This window comes from Schistocerca piceifrons, chromosome 3, assembly GCF_021461385.2.
Source record: "Schistocerca piceifrons isolate TAMUIC-IGC-003096 chromosome 3, iqSchPice1.1, whole genome shotgun sequence".
NCBI classification, from domain to species: Eukaryota; Metazoa; Arthropoda; class Insecta; order Orthoptera; family Acrididae; genus Schistocerca; species Schistocerca piceifrons.
This window is the reverse complement of record NC_060140.1, coordinates 698,540,389-698,552,425: the sequence shown is the minus strand read 5'-3', so window position 1 is coordinate 698,552,425 and position 12,037 is coordinate 698,540,389. Positions and strand designations below refer to the sequence as shown.

General features: G+C 39.0%; 1 protein-coding gene across 1 annotated transcript in view; it reads left to right on the top strand.

The window, feature by feature from the left end:
- The window catches only part of LOC124788536 (26S proteasome non-ATPase regulatory subunit 6-like), a 139,755-nt gene extending 128,074 nt beyond the window's left edge, over positions 1-11,681 (top strand). Inside the window, exon 7 of the mRNA XM_047255805.1 lies at positions 10,829-11,681. Within this exon, the coding sequence (XP_047111761.1) occupies positions 10,829-11,003 (175 nt within the window). The 3' untranslated portion in view covers positions 11,004-11,681. The remainder of the gene's footprint in view (positions 1-10,828) is intronic.
- Positions 11,682-12,037: the final 356 nt, after the last annotated feature.

Genomic DNA, 12,037 nt, shown 5'->3' with positions numbered 1-12,037 from the left:
GAGGAACACTATTGAGAAAATTTAGAGAACTGGCATTTGAAGCTGACTTGTAGAACCACAAAGAAAAGGTAGGACACATTAGCACTCACATGGAGGCATATAGACAGTAGTTGTTCTTCCCCCGCTTTTTCTGTGAGTGGAACAGGAAAGGAAATGATTGATAGTGGTAGAGAGTACCCTCCGCCACGCAGTGTGCAGTGGCTTGTGCAGTACGTATGTAGGTATAAATGTAGATGTATGGAAATGGAAATGAGCGTTTGGCGTCATTGGCCGGGAGGCCCCTCGCGGGGCAGGTCCGGCCGCCATATCGCAGGTCTTATTACATTCGGCGCCACATTGGGCGACCTGCACGCCGGATGGGGATGAAATGATGATGAACACAACACAACACCCAGTCCCTGAGCGGAGAAAATCTCCGACCCAGCCGGGAATCGAACCCGGGCCCAGAGGACGGCAATCCGTCACGCTGACCACTCAGCTACTGGGGCGGACATGTAGATGTAAACAGAACATACAAAATAGGAGGAAGAAAGGATTATTGTATGTAAAACGAACTGCAAAAAATTAAAGAACAACTGACGTGGGGACTTGTAGGCATTAACTAAAAATTCATGAATAATGTGAACTCCCTGAAGGGGCTTGTCAGTGTAATGTGAAGGTCTTGTGATCAGTGTAATATGAAGGTCTTGTGATTCTCTTTAATAATGCATCCTGTTTTACCTTTTTCATTACAATTCCCATCGCAAACCCAAGCACTTGAGTTAAGTCTCACATTTGAATCAGAACCATGTAGCTACCATCAGGTATAAACCTAATTCTCTTTTCATTAGTAGTTCTTTCTCTTACTGCTACTGTTTAACTGTTGGTTACTTTTCTATCAAGTTCCAACATTTCAAACAAATTAACATCAATCATGATAACCAAAACCATTCCACTTAATTTGAAATGTTTACAGAATTGTTGTGTACTACATTTTAAATACTCTCTCCCAGACCAATTCCATATCTACAATAGATTTTTCCAAGTGCAGTTGACAAATGAAGTGTACTAATGGGTAATTCTATATTTTACTGAACTCGTGGTTCAGTCAAGTCATTCATACATTCCTTCAATGCTGTGACAGTGGAACTTGAGATAGTTACTTCATCTGAATCTTCAGATTGTTCTGAAACATTTAACCTAAGGCTAATATATGAGCTAATTTCTAATTAAGTCAGAATATAATTAATCTTTTAAATTCAGTATAGTTGTATCTATTTGACATTTTTGACATTTGTCTTAGCAAAATTTACATTGCTTTCAGATCAATACATTAGTGTCTCATTCCATTACCCAATGGTCCAACTTGAGCCTCCAGCTCTGCATGAAATTGATGACTAAAGCTCTTAAAAATTCCTTGCAATTGTCTTCCATTGTTTGGGTTAATAATCGCATATGGTTTAAATAGTAATACTGGAACAAAACTTCTTCCAATCCACAACAGTTACCAACACAGGAAATTCCTACTTCAAATAAACTCGTTTCTCTCTCAGTGCACAATTTCATGCAAGAAAAGGAATATTTTTCACAACTGACTCTTGCACTGCAAATCACTGCATAGTCACCCGTCACCCACCACAATTAGTTACCGTCTGCCAAAGAAATCACCCACTGAGCTTCTGTTTCATCATCTTAAAAATATTCTTTATGATATGCTATGCTGTGACCTTTAACTGCATGTCATCAGTACCTTTGTTTTGGTGATAATTGCTTTTGAGTGCAAGTATTAGCATACACACATCCATCCTTCAATAAGTTGTTTATTGGTTTCCAGGGACTCCATGTGTTATTCTTTTGCTGTTAAAAGAAGCCACACAATGTTTTTAAACGTCAACAAATAAAAAAAAAGTTTTGAAATTTCCACAAAAAATTAAAGTTTGAATTAATAATACATATAATGATGTCATTTCTGAAAGTATTCGTATGGAGTGTAGCCATGTATGGAAGTGAAACATGGACGATAAATAGTTTGGACAAGAAGAGAATAGAAGCTTTCAAAATGTGGTGCTACAGAAGAATGCTGAAGATTAGATGGGTAGGTCACATAACTAATGAGGAAGTATTGAATTGGATTGGGGAGAAGAGAAGTTTGTGGCACAACTTGACCAGAAGAAGGGATCGGTTGGTAGGACATGTTCTGAGGCATCAAGGGATCACCAATTTAGTATTGGAGGGCAGCGTGGAGGGTAAAAATCGTAGGGGGAGACCAAGAGATGAATACACTAAGCAGATTCAGAAGGATGTAGGTTGCAGTAGGTACTGGGAGATGAAAAAGCTTGCACAGGATAGAGTAGCATGGAGAGCTGCATCAAACCAGTCTCAGGACTGAAGACCACAACAACAACAATAATGATGTCTCAGATATACATCATCAAACAAATAATAAGATCCAGGGACAGTGCTGAAGATCAATCACAAAATGAGTTTCAATAGAACATTTGGTTTGGTTTTCGCAGCTTAATCTACATTGTTCATGATACACAGCCCAGTTACATTAATAATTATCAAAAGCTTCAACAACGACCTTTTGCAGCATGGCTTGCTGCAAGATATGCAGCGAGAGTCAATAAGGTTCTGGAAGGTAATGACTGAGATGTGGAGTGATTCCAACTCCAGTGCTGTGGCCAGCTGTGCTAGGGTTTTAGGTTGAAGATCTGTGGCACAAACAGCATGATCAAGGTAGTCCCATAGATTCTCAATTGTGTTTAAATCTGAGGAGTTTGGTGCCCAGGGGAGTACGATAAACTCACAACATGCACATTCACTCGAGCTGTGTGACGTGTTGCATTGTCCTTCTGTAGATGCCATTGTGCTGCTGAAAAACAAACTACATGGGTCCCCAAGAATATACGCGTATTTGTATTGATCCATTGTGCACTCCAGAATGACAGAATCACCAAGGAAATGCCACAAAAACATTCCCCAGACCATAATGGTCCTTCCGATGATTGTTGCAGGGTGTTTGTTCTCAGACATTTCACACTGTACATGGCAGTGGCTATCTGTCATCTGAGAAGGCCATCTGTCGCCACTCACAAGGGAACCTCCTCATTGCACCCCCCTCAGATTTAGTTATAAGTTGGCACAGTGGATAGGCCTTGAAACACTGAACACAGATCACTCGAGAAAACAGGAAGTAGTTGTATGGAACTTTGAAAAAAAATAAGCAAAATATACAAACTGACTAGTCCATCCGCAAGATAGGCATCATCAAGGATAATCTGAGCTCAGGATCGCTGTGGTCCCGTGGTTAGCGCGGGCAGCTGCGGAACAAAAGGTTCTTCGTTCAAGCCTTCCCTCAAGTGAAAATTTTACTTTCTTTATTTTCGCAAAGTTATGATCTGTCCGTTCGTTCATTGACGTCTCTGTTCACTATAATAAGTTAAGTGTCTGTGTTTTGCGACCGCATCGCAAAACCGTGCGAGTAGTAGACGAGAGGACATGCCTCTCCAATGGGAACCGAAAACATTTGATCGCAAGGTCATAGGTCAACCGATTCCTCCACAGGAAAACATGTCTGATATATTCTATACGACACTGGTGACAGCATGTGCGTCACATGACAGGAATATGTTGTCGACCCACCTAACTTGTACACTTGGCGAATGGGTAAAAAGATTCTCCTACCTTGCCTGATTTAGGTTTTCTTGTGGATGTGATAATCACTCCCAAAAAAGTGATCAAAACATAAGAGTTTGTTACATAAACTGCAACAAATGAATGCAACAGTTTCACAGTCGCTCAGTTTTCCCTGTACTCTGTCAAAACATATGTTTTTAACGTTTTCAAATTTTTCCGTGTGTAGACCGTCAAATCCTGCATATGTCCAAACAAATCTGAACATGTCCTGGAATTTTGGAGAGCGAAGTTGATTTTGTGTGAGTGCCTGAACTTTGATAATTGACTGAAAATAAAAAATTAAAATTTTCACTCTAGGGGAGACCTGAACCAAGGACCTCTCATTTCGCAGCTGCTCACGCTAACCACGGGACCACGACAGTCTGGCGCTCGTACTGCCCTTGATGCTGGCTATTTTGCTCATGGACTACTCAGTTCGTATATTTTGCTTACTTTTTTCCTAGTTCCACACAACTTCTTCCTGTTTTCTCCATTGATCTGTGTTCAGTTTTTCAAGGCCTATCCATTGTGCTAACTTATAACTAAATCTGAGGGGGGTGATGGGGAGGTTCCCTTGTCAGTGGAGATCCAGTTGTGGTACTGGTGTGAAAATTCCAATGTTTGTCATGGCTGAACAGCAGTCAGCGTGGGTGCACGAACCAGGCATCTGCTGCGAAGGCTCATACTCAGCAATGTTCACTGGACAGTCGTAGGAGGAGATACTGTGGTAGCCCCTTGGTTCATCTGGATGGTCAGTTACTCAACAATTTCACATCATTCACCACTGTCATGTATTTACTCTGCACTGCTATTGCCACCAGCTGCCATTGACATTGAAAGTAGGCAGTGGTTACATTAATGTGACTGGATGTGTATGTAATCCTAAGTATTCTGTGAATCTTCCAGGCAGGTCAGAGAACCTTGTAACTTCTATTTCTGCATCCATGAAGGTATTTTTTCTTGCAAAGTTGCTATGATCACCATCCCATGTTGAAGACATACATGTCTTTTGACATTGACTCATCATATGCAAATAAAAATCACAGCACTGCACAACATCTGTGATTTTACTTACGGTATCTTGTTCTATGGTTTTCAGATGTGCGTATCATTCAGAAGCTAGAAGAAGTAGGGATACACACTGCTCCATTGGGGTGGGATGTATCACCACTCTGGCAGGTTCAGTCTAAATAGTAAAAATGTAAATGTCGTGTGACTAGGGCCTCCCATCGGGTAGACTGTTTGCCGGGTACAAATCTTTCTATTTGATGCCACTTTGGCGACTTGCACGTCACGATGAAAAGATGATGATTAGGATAACACAAAACCCAGTCCCTGAGTGGAGAAAATTTCCAACCCAGCCGGGAATCATACCCGGGCCCTGAGGATTGACATTCTGTCACGCTGACCACTCAGCTATCGGGTGTGGACATCTAAATAGTTACACCCACAAATTATGTATTGCTTATCAAAACAGTGAAAAATTAAAGGAGATAAGTATATAAATTATGTAACTTTGAATCAAAGGCTGCCAATGATTGCTTTCTGGAATTCAATAAAAATCTGATTTCAATTTATTCGTTACAACTAAATTAGTGACCCATCAAAGAATGCCGTTGAGAGAAAAGCAGGATTAACAAGCAGCTGAAGTCATTAGTCATGTCAAATGTTTCTGTGCTTTCTGAAACAATAAATTAGGCCCATGCTAGTTCCATCACATTAAAATTGGGATTGTAGGGCAGTAAGGGGGATACTTTGTACTCCTTGCTGGCACCATGTCTGTTGACAGTACACACCTTCTCAGCTGCTTTGTTGGCTTTCATTAAGTAGTTCATTTTTTCTTTTCATTTTATCATCACAGATTATTTATTTATTTATTTATTGGCTTGTAAGCACTCTTAAAATGGGAATATGAGGCCCAATGCCACTTTATTTATTCTGCATACTGTGTTGTGACATGTTACACATAACTATAATAGATGCGGATGGGGTGTCCAGAAGCATCACTTCGAAGAATTTCATTAGTTACACCTGGCCATAATAATTGCTCTTGGTTGACATTACCAGAATTGGAGCTGTCCTTCCCTAACAAACCCATTCTTTGACATAATATGAGCTTTGATCATCCTCTGGGTTGCTTCCCCACATTGTAACACCAATTATGCTATCTGCTTGAATGTGTTTGTCAAGTGTATCTTACTGTCTGTCCAGGTTTCATCCAAGGAAAACATCTGTTTCATTGCTTCCATAATGAGTTTAACTTTGATGACAAAACAGGAATGACAGTGCATAACATCAGCACACTTTAGCATCACAGTTCACTTATTACTAACATGCTGCCATACAAAATCCATTGAATTTAAAACTATGGTCAATGAAGTGCATCTCCACTTCCACCAATCCTCTCTTGTAAAACTGGTAAAAGCTTGCACTAGGTAGGCGCTATCGTTTTCACATGGTAAAACTCTTCAGTAATGCACAAGTAAATTGTTTATTGAACTTGTTAATATCACACAGTACTGCACCAGGTCTGCTCTAATGTGTGTAAGAGAATAAGAAAAAGGCATATCTCAGATATCTGAACCACAGTCAACATATCTTTCAAAAGTAAAGAGTTAAAGAAACTATCCATGCACTGTATTGTGTGCTTTGCGCAAAAGGTTATGGAAGTAATGAAGAGAATTCACTAGCAGTGGCTGATCGGGAAAATCTCATCAGCCTCCTAAAACTGGACAAGCTTTTGCCTGTGTATATAACAGCTCTTCATTTAGCTGAGCCTGTTTATGTTTTTTCTTTGTCATAGCAAACTAAAATTTTCTGCATAACTTTTTGATTCCTGCTGTGTATGTCAGTTCTTCTCTCTTACAGTCCTGATGGCGAAACATGTGAAATCCGTGACAGAAAAGGAATAGCCTTTTCATCCAATCTAGTAAGTTACTGAAATCTAAATACCAAAATAACAAGACAACATTGTAGTAATCTAAGAAAGGGTTATATATGTTGTCCAATAATGCATGCTGCAGTTCTGTTGAAGCAGAGTGTTTGATACCTATCGTTGGCAGCATCTGTAGCCAAGTGAATATCATCCAACTTCCTTCCATTTTCTCAACTTGCTTCCATGTTCTACATCACTGGCAGGTATGAAGAATCTTCCTATCATGGACAAACAGAAAGAACATAGTCTGGCTATTGAATGCTACCTCTCTCAACACCCTACTGACTTAAAACCGTCGCCTTACGCCTTATACAACTGTCTTACTGCTTCACAGACAGGCTTTAATCCCAAAACTTAGACAACAAACAGAGTTATTGTGCCATATCCAGACAAATCCTTGATCCTTCTTACCATCCCCATGAACCTGTTGCAAGGGAGCACCCATCCACCTCTGTAATCAACCAGTATTATCCTGGACTTATACAACTAAACCATTTCCTTTGCTAAGGATTTGACTACATATTTATATGTCTCAAGATGAGGAACATGCCACACACAATATTTCTTATCCATCCCAAAGTGGTATTTCACTGTGCACCCAAACTAAGTATTAGGTTGGTGCATAACTTTACAGCGATTCCTTTCTTTCTTTCATTTTTTTTCATGTTGGTATTCTGTTTGCTATAGGTTTATTTATTGATTGTCATTCTTTATTTGTAGTTGGATATCATGAATCTGTTATTTGAGTGCTTCCTTCAAAGACTTGTCAAGTCTTGAAAAACGAATTCACAATGTCCAGACACTGAAGGCTCCAGTATGCCAGTATCAATACATCTGAATGTGTACATGAAGTGCGTATGGGACCTGAAGATGGCGTACAAAATTCTGAAATTGATAGTCAAAATAAAATAACTTCACAGGCACGTATAGCAGTTTGATGATCTTCCTTGACAAATATTCTACTTCAGTCTGTCTAACAGAATGAATGATCATTGAAAATTGTAGCCAAGTTCATCATCCAGTGACAGAACACGCTTCTGAGCACAACATGTTCAGTGTCAGTGGCTGGTGAGCTTCTATTAATTAAAGTCAATCCTGTAGTTCTCCTGGCCATGATGTCATTTAGCCTTATGGTTCCACTCCCATCTCGATCCCTGCCTCATGACCCTAACTCCAGTCATCCTGCACTCATACCATCCTCTTATCAGTCTCCATATTCCTCTGTTCTAGCTCCCTAGCTTAATCCGCTCCTCCACATCACTGTGTACGGAGCAGAATTCTCCCCATGTATGTCTAGAACAAGCTCATTGATGTTACTTTCGTACCCCATGCATCTTTTACCCCTCCCTGCCACTGTCAGCCACCTTCCCCAATTCTCCCTCCAACTCCTCACATCCTTTCTCCTCTTGTCCATTCCACTGACACAGTCTCTCACAACAGTCAAGCTGCAGTGCTGGTACTATGTAGCCAAGCAGGACAATGTAACCATACAGGTGTGTGTGTGTGTGTGTGTGTGTGTGTGTGTGTATTTTATAACTCTGAAGAAGTATTCATCTGAAAGCTAGCAGACTTTTCAGTCGTCTCTATATGTCAAAGACTCTTGCCTTAACTAAACTGTGAGTTGTTATGTTTACCATACATTATTTACATAGTTTCATTAGTTAATACAATATTTACCTAGTAATGGATATTATTGTCTTGGTTTTTGGAATGTGAGCACAAATGTAAAAATATATGATGTATGAGGAGGTCTTTAAATGAAACAACAAGTTTACTATTACTAGCCACTGTTTATTTATCTCCATGACATGTTTCAATGGTTTAAACCTCCATCATCAAATGGATTTATATTTGTTAGTATGACATTTGTGTATGTGTTGTGTTACAATTTTTTGGAGGAATTTGTGGCACTGTCTAGTGGAGAAAACAAAACACTATTTTGGAACATGTTTTTGGGTTTCTTTTGACAAAAAATTAAACATATCTCAAGATAAAATAACTGAAATAGAGTACCTCCAGTGGTCACAGGTTCCTTTTGCTATCGTAACACAGTGAAAGAAACCTGTGACCACTGGAGGTACTCTATTTTAGTTATTTTATGTTTATTGTTAGATATACGTTTAATTTTTTGTCAAAAGAAACTCAAAAAATGTTCCGAAATAGTGTTTTGTTTTCTCCACTAGACAGTGCCACAAGTTCCTCCAAAAAAATTGTAACTTAACACATCCACAAATGTCATACTAACAAATGTAAATCCACCTGATGATGGAAGTTTAAACTGTTGAAACACATTGTGGAGATAAATAAACAGTGACTGGTAACAGTAAACTTGTTGTTTCATTTAATGTTAGTAACAGTCAAAGTAAAGCCTAGCCTAAAATGTTCGCATTTAATGTATGAGGTCTGTTCAAAAAATTCCGAAACTTTATTCACAAAATTTTTCTATTCTTACCTCTTACTTATTGTGCATGATCTCCTTTGAAATACTCTCCTTCAAAATTAATACACCACTCCAAATGCAGTTTCCACTTGTGGAAGCAGTCTTGGTACATCTCTTGCTGGATCATATCATGTCTTGTCTATTGTTGCAAATCTTTGTCCTTTCAGTGGGGTTTCCAACAGTGGAAATAACAAATTAGGCCACAGGGGCCAGGCCTGGAGAATGAGGAGGACGAAGGAGCACAGCGATTTTGTTTTTTGTGCATTAGTCAAGCACCAACAGGAATGAATGTGGGGGTGTGTTATCGTGATGCAAGAGCCATGAATTATCTCACCATGTTTCAGGTCATTTCCTTGTCATATTTTCTTGCAGGTGTTGCAGCACACCCTGATAGTACCTTTGATTAACAGTTTGCCCCTGTGGCACCAATTCATGATGAACTAATCCTTCAAAGCCAAAAAAAACTGTTAGCATGGCTTTGACATTTGACTTGCCCTGATGAGCTTTTTTGTGTCTTGGAGAACCCTCCCCAACCCATTGTGAAGATTGAACCTTGGTCTCAACATCATAACCATAGACTAACATCTCATCACCAGTTATGATTCTCTTAAGGAACATCTCATTCCCTTTTGCGCAATCCAAAAGCTCTTCACAGATCGAGAGGTGTAGGTCATCCCGGTCTTGACTTGCGAGGCGTGGGACAAACTTGGTGGCAACGCGATGAATTCCAAGATACTGTGTCAGGATTTCATGACATGATCCAACTGAAATGTTACATTTCTTTTGCAGTCTCTTGGACAGTCAGTCTTTGATTGACGCACACAATTTCATTGACATTCCTGAAATGAGTGTCGTCTTAGACGTCATAAGGGCATTCTGAATGAGGGTCCATCGTTAACTTCTGTCCAGCTATTTTTAAGCCATGTGAACCATTCATAACACCAAGTACAGCTTAAGCATTCATCACCATAGGCTTCCTGCACCATTTGGTGTGTTCTGTAAAGGTTTTCTTGAGTTTCAAACAAAATTTAATGTGGATGCATTGCTCCCCTAACTCTGCCATCACAAAATTCGCAAACTGTGCAATACAATGTTCTACTCAGTATGGCACTGAACAATAACTAACAGACATAAAACAATGAAACTTTTGGCAGTTACACATTAAAGACAGGCGTGTGCAGACATGCCAACCGCATTTCACTCCAACACACTGTTGGCGCTGAATTGAGAATGTTCTGGAATTTTTTGACCAGATCACTTACATGAAACCATAATTCCATTTGGGCTAGTTTATCCTTGAAAGTGATCAGTCAGCTTGAAGGTACATGTAATGTGAATAAAGAGAACAGCACTAGTACATAGATACATGTAGAAATGCATCAACTTTCCATCTTTCAAAAATTGTAATTAAACTTCAAATTAAACTCAAGAAGAATAGACAAAATTGCATCATCTGATATCTAAATAATTAATTACAGACTGTTTATGAATTAATTAGATGCATGTAATCATCATGCTCGCTTGCTTGAGAATGTTTGGAGTGTTATGGACAGAGCCCTTTGACCATCTTGGGATTTTGACTAAGCACAGTTTATTCACTTTTCTGAATTATCACCTGTCAGTCATATTCCTCATTTGCAAATGAGTAGGATTATCAGGCTGTATGAGTATTTTGCTAACAAATGTATGTTTTCTGCTTGGTGTGTGACCCAGATGTGTTTCTTTTACAGGCATACTATCCAGCTCAAAATATGTTTTATTTTTCATGAAACTGATAGTTTTCTGTCATTTTACAGAGAACTATCAAGATTCATATCTGACAGAAGAGTTGATGGTAAAATTGATAAAGTTAGCAACATTGTTGTGACTGATCATCCTGATGCAAAGAACTGGCAATACCAAGAAATAATTAGACAAGGGGACACATTACTAAACCGTGTTCAGAAGCTCTCTCGAGTGATTAACATATGATGCTGCAATTTATTCTACACTGCTGCAAGTGAATATGGATTGTTTGACTCATCCATTGCCAAATATTGTGCAGTTACCCTCCTTCACACAATTTCTGTGATTTGTAATGAATGTGAATTTTTATAGAAACCTATTGTTCAGTGTCTACCTCTATTAGCTACTATCAGTTATACTCACATTTTTTACCTCGGAAAACAGTAGTTGTTACAATGAACAAAAATGAGAGAAGTCAACCATTCACCTGAAGCTGATTAATGATGGCACATAGGCACATGTAACAGCATAGAGATGTCATGTTATATCCTACCATTCTTTTCCTATTTTAAGTACAACCCCTCTCACACTCAATGATGCATATTCATTATTCATGTGAGTGCACAACCCCCCCATCCCACGGCCACAGCTATGAGTGTGTGCTCTTTGGGTTCCTGTATGGTTATCTCTCTCTCTCTCTCTCTCTCTCTCTCTCTCTCTGTGTGTGTGTGTGTGTGTGTGTGTGTGTGTGTGTGTGTGTGTGTGTGTGTGTTTTAGTGAGTGAGTGATATAGAAATACATCATACTTTGGTCAGCTCATGTAACTGGTTGATTTTCTTATTTTTAGTGCTTTTATCTTGTAATTTTCATTATTGTAATAATTTTTAAAACAAGTTTGAATAAATAGTTTCATTCTAATGTTTAGCATAGTCTACAAATATCTCATTTAATATTTATTTCAGACATAATTTAAGTTTTTTCCCTTCACCAGTATAATATATTCTATTTAAAATATTTGAAGACTCAGTATTCATACTGGGCCATTCTTTATCTTATTTATCCCTTTTTGTGCGAAAGTATCTAATACTTTGAAGCAGTTTCAGTGGCTAAAAGGAAGGAAAAGGTTTTGACTGTGTTGTTGGATTATAACTTGAAATACAGCTGGATAGAAGTACAAGTACTTTCTCTGAGAAGTATATAGAGAAGACATAAGTAGGGGCAGAAAAGAGAAGCGAGGTGATGGTGTCAGAAGAAAAGGGGGGGGGGGTGTATGGGAGTAA